We start from the raw sequence: 18,390 nt of genomic DNA on the forward strand, positions 1-18,390 counted from the left end.
CCGGGAGCGGGCGGCATGGCGGGGGGCGTCGGGCCGCTGCTGCGGGGCTGCGGGCGCCGGCTGGGCGGCGGTAAGGGGGGTCGGCGCGGCCGGGGGGAGGCGGCTCGGGCGGCCGCGGCCTGGCGGGGGGGGGACAGCCGCTCCGCGGGGCCGTGAGGCGCTACGGTGGCTCTTGCGGCCGGGGCGGGGGGCTCGCCCTCCGGGTCTGCTGCTGTGCGCGGAGCCCTGGGCGGGCCGGGGGAGGCCTGGCGGGGGTCGACATGCCTCCCTGTAGCCCCCGGGGAAAGCGGGGGATTGACTGCAGAGCCGTGTTTGTACGTGGCGGGGGGCGGGCAGAAGCCCTTTCGGCGTAACTGTAGGTCCGAAGGCAGAACTTCTCTAACTTACTAACTTCTTAGTTTGTTTCTTGGGACCGGACACTGCAGATGATTAATTCGTTAGTGCTGAAAGTGGTTGTAAGGGAAGTGAGTCTGTCTCATTTATTTCAGGAAACTTTATTCTTCATTCATTTATATTTTAATGTGTTTTAGAAATTGTTTAAAACCTTAAGACATTGAAAAAAGAAATCTGTCATTCTCGGTAGAGATGTTAGGGATGCAGAAAGAGAGTGTGTTTAAACGGTAATTTTGTTTGATACCTGCTTAATCACACCTCCAGTTAAATGAAAGGTGGGACAGCGGGATGTTTGTAGGATTCTGGAGACAGGACAGGTGGCCGTGGCAGCTGCCAGGGCCCCGAGCACACCTGAGCAGCCTCCCCGGGCACAGGCCTGCTGCCCTGGAGCCCTGTGTCAGCGCAGCCCTGAGCCTCCAGCCCCTGGCCCGGCTGTGCCATGAGGGGCAGCTGCGCCACCAGTCCAGCTTCTGACCCAGTCTCCTGCGTGGACTTTGGACTTGAATTATAGCCTTGTCTCTGGCCCCATCTGCTGCTGCTCCCTGACTGGACCCCCTGGGTGGACCCTGGACCTGATCATCTCCTCCACTGACGTGGGGCACTCTCAGTGGACCTTGCTTTGCTCACTTGGTTTGGGTCTGTAGGGACGGTACTCTGCTGCCGGCGAGCACCACCAGAGTGGTGGTCACCCTGGGCTCCTGGCTTACGCCCTTGTAGAGGATTCCTGCTCTTGCTGCTCCCAGAAAAGAATTTCTATTAAAACTGATTTTATTTTTTTTTAAGTCTCTTTCTGTCAAGATTGAAGTCCACATGAAACTGAAAACTGAGTTTTAGTGAATAAGAGAAGTGCCTTTTTTTAAAATCTACATATATTTTGCCTTAACAAAGATGTTAATTATGTTTACCCTCTAAAAAAATCCCTCAGACAAAAAAAAAACAACCAACCAACCAAAGCTTGTTTTGACCATAGCTGTCATGTTTTCTGAACACGTTTATTGAGAAGCTCTTTCATATGTGCACTTTGATAAGTGTTCAATAATTCTTTTACTATTTTGTAGTTGCCTTTAGGCAGCAGAAATGGAAAAGCTCTGTCTCCCCACAAGCAAAGATGCCTCCTTGCGATTTTGTACCTGAAAAATACAAAGTAAGTCATACATACTGCACTGGGTTTAAGTAAGACTGCATTATTAGATATGAGTGGTAGGCTGATCTGCAATAAATAGTGCATTAAATATTATAAAATTTGCTTGTTTGGGCAAACACCAGTTCTGTTACAACCAGGGTATAACCTCCAGATGTACCCGTGTGACAGTAGTGAAACTTATGGCTACATTGTTGATTTGAAAAACTTTAAGGAAGAGGTAAGTGCAGAACAGCAGTCTTACTTCAAAGACTGAGTTTCAGAGGTTTGTAGAACCTTCTGTGTGCCAGAATTTCTTAAAATCTTAGTTCTGTGAACAACCACTGTAGGCAACTGTGTAATCTATGTGATCCACTACAGCTCCATTAGTCTGGATCTTTAGAAAGCATAAACGGATACTGACTTCTATTCCGCTCAGTCCTATCCATACGAACGTATGCGGAAGATTCGTGAAAAGAATGTTTCTCCTTCACTGCGAACGTATTACAAGAAGCCATTGTTGCTGCACCAAGGACATATGCAGTGGTTGTTTGATTATGAAGGACGGAGATACCTTGATCTCTTTGCTGGAATTGTCACTGTCAGTGTTGGTCATTGTCACCCGTAAGTGTGTTACTATTTGATTTATGCTATAAAATACAGGAAGCGATACCTATGTTGGTTTGGTTTTGTTCTTCATTAGTCTGTGACACTGAGCTTAAGACCAAAATATAATTCATTGAATTGTCATGTATCACTTATATTAAGGTCAGTTGCCACAGTGTTTTGAAGAATTCATTAGTTTTGTCTACTTGTTCATCCGTCTGGCGGATGGTGCAGTGTCTGCATTTTCAGGATTAATAACGGATAGGTGTGTGCATGTATGAATGCACATGTGTGTAGAATTGAATCCCTGTGTTTCTTCTTGTGCTATGTGCAGGAAAGTAACTATGGCTACCCAGAAACAGCTTGCTCGCCTGTGGCACACCACTAATATCTACATGCACCCAGCAATCCAGGAGTATGCTGAAAAGCTAACTTCTCTTTTCCCAGATCCACTTAAGGTACTTTGCTTCTTTCAGGAGCGGGGCTGGTGAAGGGGGTGTCTTTATTTATTAAATAAACAAATGAGAGCCACAATATGTATGGAGAAAAGACGTGTATGGGGACTACAAATTGTCCGATAAAGAGAATATAATGACCCTCAGGGCCTTTTCTTTCGACCCAGATGTAGACAACCATAATATCCCAAGCCCAAGTTCTGTTTGTTCTCTCCCTCCAGTTGTCACTGTGAAGGGGCAGCATTGGCAGCTTAATAATTACTGAGAGAACTAAGATGTTGACTATTCTTACACGTAGCCAACTTTGATTTGCTTGATCTCATGAAAACTCACAGTGAAAATTATTTGACAGTACTTTCTGTAGTGAGCTTTAATGGCATTTAAATAAATAAACCACATAAATATCATGTTTTGTATGCTCAGAAACAGGAAGAAAAGATATTTGTTTTGCTTTCAGGTAAAATAATGGTGATAAAATTGGGCTCCTAGAAGAGTATGAAGCTATTGCAATCTTAAAAATGGAAGGAGAGTTAAAAATAAAATTAAAATGTAAAGCAGCTGCGTAGTTTAAGCAGTGGAGAATCTCAGGCACTTCTGAAAATGAACTTTAAAAGCATTGACAGTAGAATTTGAGCTGTTTTCAAATCTGAAAACTTGTATTCAGGATATCCTCTTAATCATCATCTGCTCCCAGTAAGCAAACTCTGCTTGCCGCTTCTGGTCCACAGTTGTGTCTGTGTATGTCGCTTCTAGTAACTAGCATGCAGGGACACTGTACAGCCCTTTTTATCTGTGTTAAGGTTATTTCTATTCAGTCATGCCCAGTTTGACCCAGATGCTTTCATTTTTCTTTGAATCACTGTTCCATCTTAGGAAAACCTGAAGGCTCCAACTCAATGTTACAGATTTTCTGTACTCCCACTGAGTAGATCAGCTTGATCTTAGTTCTCATCTATACTGTATAGGCAAGGCTAAGTTTATTGCGGTGAAGTCACCTTGTGGTAGTGATGGGTTATAGCTCATAATGTTAACAAGCTACATGCTCTGATGCCAAACAAGAAGGTTGTGCACTGTGCTGATCCTAAGCATTCTCCTGTAGGTGGTTTATCTAACCAACTGTGGGTCAGAAGCCAATGATTTGGCTATGTTCATGGCAAGGCTATATACTCGTAACTTCGACATCATCTCTTTCAGGTAATGGTGATAGATCTTTACAAAACTTATTTGTGTATGTGATCAGTGTCTATATGTCTAAACCAAGAAAAAAGAGAGGACTCTTGGCAGTTCTGCTGAGGGGAATGCTATAAAACTATTTTATATGCAAAGCAGAGTAAAACAGAAGTTGAAGACTTGATACATATATTAGGACTAGGTTGCATACAAAACACAACCTGCAGTTTTTGCATTTTTTACTTAGAAAAAGGTCTGGTCTCTGTGTTCAGGGTGTGCTTTGGTGGACCTTCATTCAGGGGCAGAATGGACTTCAGCAACTCCTAGTTTCTTCTGTCGTTCTATATCTGTGGTGCCCCTGTTTGTGAGGGTACAGAGCTACCTCTGGAATACTGGTGCGGTGAACCATGTCTCTGGCTGAAGGCTAACCTGGTGGAAGAATTTGTTTTGATGAGTTTGTTCTGTTGCCTTGTTTTTCTGCCAGATCCCTGAACCATAGTTCACTTCACAGGTACACGGACAGCTCTTCTGGCCTAAGAACAGAGGTGGTGCAGGGGTGAGTGCTGTGTAAGCACAGTGTAAGCAGCTCTCTTTACTCTGCATCCCAGGTGGCCTCAAATATTAGAATAAAAGGCCTCGTTATGAAGAGCTGTATTTTTATGTTACTCTGTTCCACAGAACATTGGGTACCCAACTTGTTTGTATATTCTCATTAATGAACTTTTAATTTCTCTATAGAACTGGCATCAAACCAGCATGTAGTTCAATGACTGGCAGCATCTGTTGGAGAGAGCAGCAGTACCCAAGATTCAAAGAACAGAGACGTTTGCCCTGTAGGGCTCAGGTGCTACAGCAGAACTTTTTGAGGCACTGTCTGAACTGCTGTTGGTTCCAGTCATTGTTCTCTTCTCCTTGCAAACATTACCTAATGATTTTAACATTTGAAATTTCAGGAAACCAGTACAGATGGGTAGTCTTGGATCTTCCAGAACCAGAGCAAAAAATGGCAGTAGGAATCTTCTTGGGTTTAGTGTAACCATGCACATTTTCCCCAATAATTTGTAGCTCAGAAGCACACCTTGTCAGAACTAATATTGCTACAGTCTCTTCTTGGAAATGAGTGGTGTTCATGTGCTTGCTTTGTTTGTACAGAGGAGCATACCATGGAGGCAGCCCTTACACGCTGGGATTGACATCTATTGGTCTTTATAAGCATGGTGTTGCCAATGGCTTTGGCTGTTCAACAGTGAGATTTTTATTATTTTTTTTAAATCATCTGGGTAACAAACAGTTTCTTTGAATATTTCAACAATTAGTATGTTTTCTTTCCTCAAAGCACTTTATGGTTCACTAACTAAACTGCAGTGTAGTTGTTCCTGCTGTGTAAGCACAACAAGAGCCAGAGTCCCCTTTCCTTCTCCATGTAGTCACTTCTGCTGATTTAGTCAGGGCAGCCATAACATGCATGGTCATGATTTACAGTTCTGTAGTCATGCATGGTGCTTGCATGGAAGTCTATGAAAGGTGCAAAATAATAACGCTTGGAACCCCTTTCTCAAATTCTTTTGGCAAATTTGTGCAAAGCTGCTTTCAGCTGGTCTGAAGTAGATCCTCCCCTGGAATGAAAGAAACCAAAACCCTGTGGTGGCCCCCATTTACACAAAACAGGAGACATATCTGTTAAGGAGATCCACTGGGGATAGATGGCAATACGTTATCTCCCTGCCTTTGAACAGATGGGAATGATTTCCTGTCTGCTAGAAGCTGGCGTTGGCTACTCTGATCTGTACTGATGATAGCCAGTGCTGTGGCTGAGCTATAGGAAGGCTCCTTTATAGCAGCCTCTCAGCCTGGCTCAGTGAATGAGGTCATGTAGTTAGTATTTGATCAGCAGTCAGGATTAGAAGGCTGGAGTTCCAAAGTTCCAGCTTGTAATTACTGTAACAGACCTGCCTGCCTCCCTGTATTCTGCAGATTTTTATCATACATTGGATTATTGAAGTACTACCAGCAACTTTAAAAATGTTGCTATGAATCTTAGATAACCAAAAGTGCTGACTAATTTAAAGAACAACACAAAGGAAATCAGCCGAGTGACTATTGCTGGAGCAGTCTAAACTTGTTGGTTCCAAAACTGTCTCTGTTCTACTGTTTATTGGGAGGGAAGTTTGGTGTGATTCCACAAGTGTTCTTCAGAGAAATTGCTTGAACTAGGTATGTCCTTTGACTCTTAACAGATGCTTTTTAGGTTTTTGATTTGTCATCCCTAAGTATGATCAAAACATCTCTTAGAAAGGTGTCATCAAATCCATAGCTATTTCTCTTACGCTTGACAGACAATGTTACCAGATGTGTTTCGTGGCATATGGGGAGGCAGCCATTGTAGAGATTCTCCAGTGCAAACTGTTCGAAAATGCAGCTGTTCTGAAGGTTGGTCAATGGCAAAAAATATTTGGCTTTTAGATTAGAGAATACTAGAGAGCTATGGAAATAGGTTATGTTTATCTCCTCAAGAAAGGTAGACCTCTAGTTAGGATTTGCAAGGGCAACCAAAGAAAATATTGCAGAGAATCTCAGGCACCTGCTTTCCACAGAGAAAAAATTGGGGCAGGTGACACCCACATCATATTGTCAGATTTCTTAAAATCCCAGCCTTTTTCCAGCATTTGTCATGATCAACTGTGGAAGCTGTGGAACTCAGTTTTAGCACATCTGGAAGAACAGAAATGTTGATTGCTGTTTTCTGCTGTTTCTGAAGTTTTGACAGCTCTCCAGATTTTGTTTTGGAGTAATATGAATAGTAAGGACAACCTGAAGCCAGTGATAGGCGGAAAATCTTAAATGAGGCAAAACATACCGTGCGCAGCACAATGTGAAAACTTCTCTGCTGCTCTCATTAACAACAATGACAGTAATTTTTTTCCACTGTTTCAACAAGCATTCTTTAGTATTTCAGTTCACATGCATACATCACAGGTTTTCTTTTAGCTTTGCCCTCCGTAGTGAGTGGGAACATTAGCTGTACTAATTGCTCTGTTCTTTATTTCAGTATAGACTGATAGGCAGCTGTATCCTCCAGAATCCTCATACCTGCACTAACCTGATGATTCCTTATGTCTTATGCTGATGTTTATTAACCCTTGAGAAAATGTCTGTTTACTCTTTCGGCTGATGTAGGTGATACACAAACGCTTCCCCAAAGTTACAGCTTCCTGACCTGTATAATGTGTAACACTGTCTGGCAGCTTTGCCTTGCTGTTTTGGAACTGGCGTTCCTTAGTATAAATAGTTGAAGAGAAAGTAAGGGACACTCTCCTTTAATGTTTAGCCTTTTATTGTGTATTTGAAAGGTGGTATTTACCATGCAGTCAGATAATACTTGGTGCTTAGATGTGTCATTTCATGTTTTGAAGCTAGCTTTGTGTAATTTTAAGTAAATTTCTTTTAAACTATTTCCCCTGTAAACAGGTGTATGTCATGCAAACAACCAGTACATTGAACAGTTCAAGGATACTCTGAATACCTGCGTGCCAAAGGCAATAGCTGGATTTATCGCTGAACCAATTCAAGTAGGTAGTTTGCCACTTCTGAATTGTGATAGCACAAATAGGGTGAAACACTCAAATCTGATATTCTTTAGCTACATCCTAAACATAGACTTCTGATTTTTATTATTTTTTTGGTAATGCCTTAAACACCTTCTGTATCTGAAAGAATGGATGCAGTCTTCAAATTTCAGCTTTTGTCACTGATTTCAATGGAGCTGGAATTTTGCTTGTGAAGTTAAACAGAATTATGATTAAACATACACATTTCTTCTGCATGTTGTTTAGTTTCTAATACCTTCTTCCAAATTTCATACTGCTTTTCTCTTTACTGTTTCTGTAAACCATAACTCAATCCCCCTTCCACCTCTTCCCAGCCATGTTGTCCACTATATTTTTAGGAGCTCTCCAGCAAGTGGTGGCCACAGGAGTCATTTTGTTGGTGCTTCACTGTAGTTTCAGAACTGCTGTGTATGTGGGTCTTAAATAGGAAGAATGGAGAATATATCCCAGGAACAAAAAAGGCAAGAAAAAAAGTGAGAATTGTGACCACAGAGACTATTGGAGTTGTTTTCTGGTTTTGCTATCTTCTAAGCTTTTACATACGTAAGTCTAAGAAGCCATTGCAGTCCAGGTGTAGAGTGGAGTTTCTGATGCAAATGAAAACTGGCAAGGTGAACAGAAATTGAGGAAACAAACATTTTAAACAAATTAACCAAAGAAGGGATGTGAACTCTCTTGTTAACTTTGTTATCGATCACAGTTTCTGGGTTTCTTAGTGTGTAGGTTTTCAAGGTACTTGTTTTGGCAGTTTGTCCTTAATCAACTCTGTCTTACAGTGATGGCACAGTATGGTCTGACATTTATACCAGCACAACTAACGGAACAGCAAACTGCGCTGTGGAATGGGAATGAGTGACCTGAGCAGGAACTTTCTGAAGCAGTTCCAGTGCTGATGCCAGAAACTTGAGACAACAGTCTTGCTGTTACCTGAGGGCTGCTGCTACTTTTTTTCTTATTGTAGGATAGTCACACAGTGGAACTCCTGTTTCCTTCTCTGTTCCTGAAGACATTGTCTTTCTTGTCTTGGCAGGGTGTTAATGGAGCTGTTCAGTATCCAAGAAGTTTCTTACAGGAAGCTTACCAGCTAGTACGGGAAAGAGGGGGCATTTGTATTTCAGATGAAGTGAGTTGGGTTTTTTACGTAAGAGCTCTAGAGTTTGGGTACCTCTGAAAGTCATCTTAAAAGAATCCAAGTGAAGGCAGACTGGGAGCCCGGAAATAATCTAAATGAAATGCTACACACTTAATAGCTTAAATTTAACACAGTGTATCTTTTCAAGTGTAGGAGCCTCCCAGTTTTTACTGCCTTTATTCTGCTATGTGGTATTCTGATTTTAGATGCAAGTAATGTTAGTAGCAGACTTCAGTCCTTACCTTTTGGGACCAGTAAATTTACACAAGTATGCAGCTAATAAACGTCAGCTGTGATGTGAGGTTTGTCACAGTAACATTTCCTGTTATGAGTGGTGTTGGCATACATAAGCTCTAGAAGGGAGTTGATCGCTGTACCTCTGCAAATACATTTTAGAAATAGTACTTGCTTAGCTAAAGCTATTTTGAAATAGTAGCAAACACTTCAAAGTGATGGTGATAGTACCTCAAGCATTGCAGTAGCAGAAATCGGCGATCGTGGGGTTGCATTGGAAATGTGATAAGCAACTGCATTTCCTCTCCGTTTTGAAATGGAAGTTGCAGCTCATTTGTGCATCTCGCCATGCCTAAGACATGGTGACATGTCGTCTTCTTCATACGGGAAAAACCCCGTTACAATAAACCGTATTTTGCAAAGCTGTCTGAATAAGGGTCCTAATATAAGTTGATTCTAGATGTAGTTGCAGTTCAGTGAAAATCAGTAACAACAGAAAGACAAGAAAAAGAAACCATGTTGTAAAATGTGAGAAAGTGATGGTCGTTTTCATGGATTTTTCTTTTGAAAGGTACAGACAGGGTTTGGACGGACAGGCAGCCATTTCTGGGGGTTTCAAACACATGATGTAGTCCCTGACATTGTTACTTTGGCAAAAGGAATTGGTAATGGCTTTCCAATGGCAGCTGTTGTTACAACAAAAGGTACAAGTGTTCTGTTCTGCTAAGAGTTACAACAGAGCAATTACAAAATGCACGATACAGTAATTACTTACTGAAGAGATGTGTGTTCAAACAGCTGAGCTTTATTAATAATCTTTGTCTCAATCTCTTTTGACAAATGAATTGGGTTCTTATTACTCACTTGTTTTCCTAAGTGCTGTGCTATACCAGTGCAAAGTGTTATTTAAATGGGGTCAGTTGTATAACTGAAGCAGGGATGACCTTGTGAGTCATTGGTAGAGCTGGTAATAGATCCTGCAAATTCTCACTGAATTCACTGTTTTACTAATCGATGTACTGAAACACATACGGCAGCATGTTAGCCAACTACTTGATTCATACAAATGACTGGCTGAATCTAGTGAAGAAAACTTGTAGAAGGCTGTTTAAGGGGACAACAGCATATGTAAGAAGTGTGACTTTTTTTAAAAAAGTCTGTTGTCTAGCAGATGCTAAAAGTATAGGTTTTGGAAATAGTCATATTTTGCACAGACTAATTGCAGGGGGAAAAAAACCTTCCTATGGCATTGTCTCCAGCAGAATCGGTGTTAAAGCACAGCAAATTTAACTTAACAGTTAAGTTAAAGCAGATAAGTACTGTTACCAAACATAAGGCACCTGTAAGAGTAATCAGTGTTGTTCTTTTTCTTTTAGAGATTGCAAGTTCCTTGGCTCAAAACCTTCACTTTAATACATTTGGAGGAAGCCCTTTGGCCTGCGTAGTCGGAGCTGCGGTTCTTGATGTAGGGTGAACGTTGTATAAATTTATATATCTCACAGTTTTTCTTGTAAGAAAAGATGAGAAATGTTTACGTTTATTTTTACTATAAATTTATACGTGGTCAATTTTTTAAACTATATGAAACACATAAACATATGCAGGTATTGTGCATAAATGGCCAATGTGCCCCATGTACAGGAAAAACTCCTGATTAGTTCCATTGCAAAATTTGCATCCCTCTAGCAAGAATAAGAGTCCTCTAATCATGTTTTCAGAATCATCTTTCATTTTGTCCCTTATGTTCTTTGCTTTATTAATAGAAATGTAGGAAAGAATTTTCTCAAAAGCCTTAGCTAACTTTGTCATAGGACTATGCAAATCCTCAGCTAAACCACATTTATTCTCTGGCATATGTGCTTAACAACATTGTTTTAACTCCACAGCTTTTACCTTACACCTAAAAACCCTTAACAGCCAGATAGTTAAAAATGTTTAAGGTCAGAATTCCTTTTGAAAAAAAATGCCTCGTGACAAAGACAATAGAAAAATTTGCAATATATTTCACTTAATAGCCAGCAGAAAATCAGTCCGTGGGCAGTAGGTCACCATTTAATTAGTCTTTACCATATACAGATCATTTGTCCTTGAATCTCACTTTATTACAGCAGATACTTTTTCTATTCCTGTTACTTTCCTGAGTGTTTTGGGGCTTTTTAAAAACTGTTCTGTAAAATGGCTGATCACATAACTGATTTTGAAAAAACAGTTCGCAAATAAGAAAGCCTGAACCCATGTTTTGGGTTTCTTTGGCTGTGGAGTAACTTGGAGCCTGGATCTGAAGTAAGTCGAAGGAGGTTGTCAGAGTCAGGAAGAAAAAAAATTGAGTTAAAAGAAAAGAAAAAGGAGAAACACCCACTTTAACTTCTGCAATTGTATTTTTTGTTTTTTTCATGTCAATTTTCTTATGTTAGATACTAATATCATAAAATGGTTTGTGCGTGTCAGTGTCAGTCTGGCTGCATGTCAGAACTATATTAAGGAGAGTAGGTTAAGTAACAAAAAAAAGATTGTGATTAAAAAGCATGGTGTTGATTAATCTAATTAAAACACTCAAGTTGTTCCCAAAAAGGCTGCCTAGTATACGTAGGTATGCCTTGTCAAATTATGTCCTTCTTGTGATACCGAGAAAGAATTAAAATATTTCTGGTAAGATTTTGAAAATAATACTGTGGTCAGGTATTTTTCAGTTATGACTATATGTGAGTATGAATTACTGGATTACGTTTATGGAGTAATAAGGAAAATGTGAAAAACACCACAGCAACGTCGAAATACTATGTTCAATTGTACTGTGATACCGTTAGAGGACTGTAAGAGAAGAAAAATGTAAGAACCATAGTGGTGAAGGAACACAGTCTGCAAGGAAGTGAAATAAACATGTAATCAAGCTGAATATGGATTAACTGTATTGGAAGCTTTTCCTGCAACACATAGTACATCATTTTAAACAGGCTATTGAAGAAGATGGTCTACAAAAAAACAGTGAGGATGTGGGAACATACATGCTGCTCGAGTTGGCTAAATTACGGGATAAATTTGAGATTGTTGGAGATGTCCGTGGCAAGGGACTTATGATTGGAGTAGAAATGGTGACAGATAAGGTTAGTGATTTACTTATATTCCTTTCAATTTAAAGTGCCATCAAAAGTTTTATCTCATTTTATTTCAGTGGAAATAATGGGAAGATTTTCTATTAAAAAACAGCTAGTGAAGTGACAAAACACTGCTGTGGCTAAAAATGAGCCAGAACGTTCCAGCATTTCAAATATTTCACAAGTTTTGAGTAAGCAGTGACTTGGGTACCTTAACTGTATAAAGCCATCTTAGAAAGCAGGTGAATTATTCAGTTAATGCTTTCAGCCAGAGATGGGGGTAAGATTTATTGGAGAGACTGGAATATACATGTTTTTCATAGAACTAATTTAGCGTATCCAAGTGAAATGTGATGTTTGCTTCCCTTAGGACAGTCGCCACCCTCTTCCAGCTGAAGAAATTGATCAGATCTGGGAGGACTGTAAAGACATGGGAGTTCTGATTGGCAGAGGAGGACTGTACAGTCAGGTACCAAACCTCTGGTTATACATAAACTGTATTTATTTCCTGTCCGAGTTAACTTCAGTTTAGTAAATAAACTAGAAAACTTATACTCCTAGGAACTATCTCTGTTAAATTTTGCTTATTTTATAAATTGGGCAGGAGCAGTTTGATGCTTTTCAAGTATGCTGAACTAGCTCTAAGCTTGGAGTTTTCCTTTAGAAGGACAACTTCCCCTGGAAAGCGATGTACTGCAGCCTATGTAAATTAGAAGAATATTCAGGCTTGCTAAGTCTTGGCTGCTATTCAGGTTATTCCCTGACCTGTGGGTACAGAACAAGTTTGGTTTTGCTAGTTCTTTTAGTCTGGAGAGCTGGTAACATTCTACCTATATAGGCAATTAAAACAGAGTTGTTAATAGCAAGTTCAGCAACGCAGCACTGAAGTGAGAGTTGCAGGTGAATAGGCATTAGTCCACGCCAGTTGAAGATGCAGCATGCTGTGCGCAGCGCGCCCTGTCACCAGCCTTCTTACAGCAGTGAGCTAACAGCAGAGAATTGCCTGAGGGCTGGTCGGGTCAGTGAAGCTCTCTGACACAGAGGAAGCAGCTTTTGCATGAGATGAACAGGCAATGGCTAAAATAAACAGGACATGGCATCGTTCACCTCATTGATTCTTCTGCAAGTCACAGACCAGAACACGGGTAACAGGCTGCACCTCACGAGTGTGGTAAAATGCAATTCTGTCTTACAAGAGTGCTGTTTGTGTCAGTGTTCACTTCATTTGGGGCTGTGCATGGAATAATAAGACCATTATTCCACTCTTGCTGCATCAACTGCTGTGGTATGATAACAGAAAAATTTAAACTGAAAGATTAAGAATCTTACGGAATATAATTACTCTTGGAAACATCATAATATTGATCATGCATTTGGACGTAAGGACCTACCTTCTTGACAGGTTAAACTATGCATATATCCCTTCCTGATCAACATACATTCAAGCTATAGTGTATATATATATATATATATATAGTATATATACCCTAACTGAAAGTTGGCATTCAGTGATTCTTTCATAATACACTCTCTTAGAAGCCTTAAAAAAAGCCTGTAATACAACAGCAAATCAGCTGATGCAATGCAAGAGGCTGCTACTCTCAGTAGAGATTTCTTTTTCCCTGTGGCAAAGTTACCAGAAAGGAAAATACATCTATGCCTCTGTTCTTAGTACAATCCCATCTAAGGTTTTACACTAGCGCTGTCTGGAATAAGAGCTGCAAGCGTGACCTGCTCTAGTCAGGTCTCTTTTGGAGGCAGTTGCTTTGTCACAGGAGTCAAGTGGGGAATTGGATGTAGTCAAGTCCAAAATTGCTCCACTTCGGAGTGCATTTATCAGAAGCCTCAGTCCCTGCTCTGCTGTTCTCCTCCTACATTACCATTTCTCATGCTTCTGGTTAGATTCTTTTAGGCAGAAAGTGAATGCTGACCTAGATAGGCTGCTAGAAACACTGTCCTTTCCGTACAATTTTAAAGGATTTCTTTGTCTTTTTTTTCCCCTATCAGACATTTAGAATTAAACCTCCTATGTGCATTACTAAAAAGGATGTCGACTTTGCTGTGGAAGTATTTCACACTGCTTTACAGAGACACATGGAAAGAGCAGCTGCAAAATAGGCTTGTTTCCTTACATGAGACACATACAGAACCCCTGATACTTGCCATCCTGGCTCAGCACTGTCTACACTGGATGAGAAAATCATAAGATGAAGATTAAACACTTGTTTGGAAGAGCACAGATCAGTGTTTAATAAAGAATATGCTCTAATCAGTTTTGTAACCGTGTAGTTCAGGTGTACAGTGGTGGTCTGTATTAATCTGCACACCTGTTCTACCATCAGCATAAAAAGCCCCGACGGGATTAACTGGGTATCAGATGAAAGGTGAACATATGTCTGTCTTTTCATCTTGGAAATTCATATCAAAATTGGAACACTGTTTGGACTTTTCCCCGTGGGGTTGGTACCAGCATGGCAGGGGACTGCCTCCTGCTGCCCCGGCTGTGGGCCCTTCCACCACGCCGTGCACTGCCAGTTTGGGTGTTGCAGAGCTGACTGGGACTGGTGCAGGGTAGTCCCTGATGGCTTTCCACAGTGGTCACCACTGCTGCTGCCCCAACCCCCACTACCAACCAAAACCTTGCCGTATATACTCAATACATACAAGCACTTGCAAAACACACAAGTTTATTTTTATTTAAATAAGAAAAAAAATTAAGTCAAAAAGTAATACTGCAGGGTTCAGTCTGTAAGATTTCACTTGCATAAGCATAGCCAGTCACCCTGAGCAGAACATAACTGGAGGTTTCAGAGTTTAAACTGTTTACCCTTACTGCAAGGATACACTGTAATTAGAGCATGAAAAAAAAAATAAATTTGCACAAAGTTGAAAAGTTTCTAATTACAGTAATTATTTTTCTCATGGGACTCTAATCCAGTCGTCATCCTCTCCAACACAGGCTTTTCTTTTCCATCTGCTGTTTATGTGATTGCACAGCACATCTATTAGTCATTTAGCAAAGATGAAAACTCTGGCTGGTGAAACAGGATGCCACGTTTCTTTCTTACATAATCATTGGTTTTAATGTCTCAGTTAATTACTTCTTCCAGTTTCCCCAAAAAAAAAACCAAAACGCATTGTGGACAGTCAGTAAGAGCTGTACATTTATAATTCTACTTTCATTCAAATTCTAACATTTAAATAATTCCTTGACTAAATAAATATTACATGTGAACTTGTGGGTGAAGGAGAATATTCTACCATTTTGCGTGATGAGTTGAAACTTTAGAGGAACTTAGTTAATGCAAGATCATCGTGTCTGGAAAATTTCACTCTACGGGCTTGCTAAGCAACATACAGCCCTTGCTGAGCACTGCCTTCTCCAACTGCACTGACAATTCCTGTGTAAAACCCATTTCCACTTGAAAAACATGGATTGTTATCCCACCTTTTCTTTTTTTTCGTGCTACTCAAGATCAGGTAGATCACGCACTTGAACAGACTGCAATACCAATTCCTATGTTTTTCATTAGAAATCAGAACAAATTTAATTTATTCACTCATACTTATTTATTATTTCTCCCTTCATTTATTCCAGCAAGGCTCTTCCACTAGACTAGTTTTTTCCCAACATATCATGCAGGTGGATGTACAAAACCAACAGGAATTGTCAAAACTGATTCAGCATTGTCATTTTACTCTTTTGCCCTTCTGTCTGCTGTTTATAATGTAATTAAGTAATTTGAAAGGGCCCTTGGGGATGGCAGAAGAAAAGCCTGTGGTTTTCCATGTCTTGGTGATGTTTCGTCTTTAATAAATGATCAAAGAAACACAGGCCCTTCTGTTGGCTGAGCTAAGCCATCTCCAAAGAAAGGCAGCAAGTGTTTAAATAAATTATTTTCTGTGTGTGGAAAGTTTCTACAGGAATACAAGGTGAGTAGCTGTGAATTACTGTTTCTCCACCCCCAATGTGAAAGCAACTGAGATGACAGGTCAAATCTAGTAATTAAAGAAAGGCAGATAAAACCAGAAGAAAGCACAGGTTCCTTCACAAGAAAATACTCTTTTTGTTGCATCTTCCTTTTTTTCCCATAAGTAGTCTTGCTTGTTTAACTCTGGACACAGGCAATGCGCACCCTTCAGTTTTGGGAGAGTTTTCATGTACAATTCTGAAGACTGTCACTGTAACAAAGTTCTATCTGTTCTTACGTTTCTCTTTTTTGTTTCTGGTGTTTACAGCTCCATTTACAGCTGGTGCTTGTGTGGCTTTTGCATGTTTTGTGGCTTTTAGGTGTTCAAACAGTTTATTTCGGGATGGAAATGCACAGTTGCAGGTTACACAGTGGATGGGAACTTCATTCTGCAATGAGGAAAAAAAAAACCCAATGCTTCATATTTGTATGGAACACGTAATAAATACAACAATTTGTTGTATACAGTTCCTCTTAAGACAACAAAATGTGAATAAGCTGTTTGTTTCTATTACAGACACTCCATTAGTGATTAACAACTAAATATGTGATTTTAAAAAAATCACAAGTATAACTTCTTGAAATTTGGGAGAGTACTAAGTAGAACCCAGAAGAAAAATAGAAGCATTGCAAATCTAATTCAAGATAATACTTTTGGTCTCACCCGATTATATACGTAACACTTCGGGCTCTCGGATATAGCGAATTTAATATGTGTCTTAGTTGTAATTACTGCAAGATTTTGCTCTTTCTGGGAAGCATCAATATCGGGAAAGATGCAAAACAGTACTGCCTGTCACCTGCCTGATGAGAACAGCTCTGTCTGCAGTTGTTTAATTTATTTGCTTTGAACTGCCTTGGATATGGAGCTTTAGCAACTCCTAGAACTGAAATGTAGTCCTGCTCGTCTCTGAAAGAACAAGAGCTGATGTTCCAGTCTCCTAGCTTCTATTAAAATTACATGGTTAGAAATACCTGTATAGTTAAAAAGTAAGCAGAAAACTGAAACAGAATTTGTGGACTGGAGGTGATCAGCCAGCTAACCTTGTTTGTAGTAATATGACCACCAGCTTTTAAATAATGTGACTTGACATACCGTTGTTGGGTGCTCTGAAGATGCCTTAGCAGACTTTTTTGCATCCTTGGCTTTTTTTCCTTTAAGCTTAGCACTGCTGACAGACAAAGAGAAACCAAGATCAGTGCACAAGAACGTTCAACATTTAAGAGCTTCCAATGGTTTTTAAATCGTTATTGTCTCCGCTGCTTTCCCTTGTTCTTCCTTCACACAACACAATACAAGTGCTTCCAGCAAAAAAATAAAGCAACTTAATTTATATGATCAATTCTTGATCTCAAGATGCAGCTAGATGATCAACCAGGTACTGGTAAGTGATGTGGCAGGGAACTGCAGTCAAACACCATTTCCAGAGTAGGTCCTAATACCCCCTGTTTCATATCATTTATTCTACTGCATAGCCCCCCATTCACGTTGGTGAGTAAATCTAGACTTGACAGAATCAAACAACACAGAACACAACAGTGACTGCAGTATTGAGAGTGAGTGCACCTTTTTACTTCAGTTGTTGCTTCATTCACTTGGCCAACATCTTCTGTAGCACTTGCATCCTCTGACATGGCACATCTTTGGCCATCATTTACCAGCTCCTCTGCTGAGCCACTGTCCTTGTCCATGCTGGGCACCTCCTTTTGTTCAGCTGTTTCTTCATCAGTACTTCTATCAAAAGAGTCCTCATAAGTCTGTCCAAACAGAAGAAACGCAAGTTAACTACATCAAGTTCATTAGTGATACGTTTGTAGTATTACACTCGTTCACCTGAAATGGGTGGGTGGGGAGAACAAAGCCATGGATCCTCTTAAATTTACTGTGTTTTCAGTGAGATTGTAACAATTAAAACCTTAGTTCAGATGTGAAAGATGCAGCCATCTGTTGTTGATGTTGTCTAAACTCCTGAATCCTTGAACTCTTGAGTGTTTTACTATATGTGCACTGAGTTTAGGTCAGGCCGACCCTCTAGAGTTGTCAAGAATGATGAATGAAAGAACTTCTAATGAAGGGGGTCAGCCTGAGGAAAGACAAAGAGCATCCTCTCCTTGCCAGGCAAGCCGTACACACTTAGATTACCTCGTTCGTGTGAAACTCCAATTAGTTGGCTCTCAAGGTCTTTAGCCTCACCCTAGAAGTGAACTATCCTCACCAGCAATACTAAAAATCACACCCCTTAAGGGAGAGTCCCAGGCCCACTAAAAGACCCTTCCTCAGAGAGCAAGTGTAGTCGTAAAATAAGTTAGGCGATGGATACGCAGATGTGCAGCAAATCCCTCTGGGCAGGGCAAGTGCAGTAAGATTCTGCGTACCCTGTTTGTAACTTTGTACTGCGGTGTGCTGGCTGTGTTCGCCAGCATCCTGACCTGTGCAGCTCTGGAATAAAACCGTTATCCCGTCTCTGTGTGTAAGATTGGCTTGTTGCACACCAGGAACAGACTTCTGCTTTAGAGACAACAATAAGAAACACCAATAAACAGCCTCTAAACCCACACAAGAGGAGAATGAAGGTAGCTTTAAATTATACACATGGCTCATTCTG

General features: G+C 40.5%; 2 protein-coding genes across 5 annotated transcripts in view; one reads left to right on the forward strand and one right to left on the reverse strand.

The window, feature by feature from the left end:
* AGXT2 (alanine--glyoxylate aminotransferase 2) lies at positions 1 to 14,926 on the forward strand. 3 transcript variants are annotated; one of them, XM_040579079.1, is made up of 14 exons: positions 1 to 70; positions 1,452 to 1,537; positions 1,953 to 2,137; positions 2,454 to 2,577; positions 3,674 to 3,768; positions 4,897 to 4,990; positions 6,081 to 6,174; positions 7,213 to 7,313; positions 8,383 to 8,475; positions 9,290 to 9,422; positions 10,095 to 10,183; positions 11,673 to 11,822; positions 12,184 to 12,282; positions 13,821 to 14,926. In XM_040579079.1, exons 1-14 carry the CDS (start codon positions 16 to 18, stop codon positions 13,929 to 13,931), a joined length of 1,509 nt encoding a protein of 502 aa, XP_040435013.1. In that variant the 5' UTR covers positions 1 to 15; the 3' UTR covers positions 13,932 to 14,926. The 3 variants fall into 3 exon arrangements, with proteins under 3 accessions (XP_040435013.1, XP_040435014.1, XP_040435015.1); XM_040579080.1 differs by lacking the exon at positions 8,383 to 8,475; XM_040579081.1 differs by lacking the exons at positions 3,674 to 3,768; positions 4,897 to 4,990.
* Positions 14,484 to 18,390, reverse strand: part of DNAJC21 (DnaJ heat shock protein family (Hsp40) member C21) — a 15,389-nt gene continuing 11,482 nt past the window's right edge. The window contains exons 10-12 of one of the 2 annotated variants that reach the window (XM_040579078.1): positions 17,352 to 17,542; positions 16,881 to 16,953; positions 14,484 to 16,173 (exon numbers count right to left, since the gene is read on the reverse strand). In XM_040579078.1, coding sequence (XP_040435012.1) covers positions 16,009 to 16,173; positions 16,881 to 16,953; positions 17,352 to 17,542 — 429 coding nt within the window. In that variant the 3' untranslated portion in view covers positions 14,484 to 16,008. Of the gene's footprint in view, positions 16,174 to 16,880; positions 16,957 to 17,351; positions 17,543 to 18,390 lie in introns of both variants that reach the window. The other variant, XM_040579077.1, reaches the window with a different exon arrangement.

Source organism: Falco naumanni, chromosome Z, assembly GCF_017639655.2.
Source record: "Falco naumanni isolate bFalNau1 chromosome Z, bFalNau1.pat, whole genome shotgun sequence".
In the NCBI taxonomy this organism is placed as follows: domain Eukaryota; kingdom Metazoa; phylum Chordata; class Aves; order Falconiformes; family Falconidae; genus Falco; species Falco naumanni.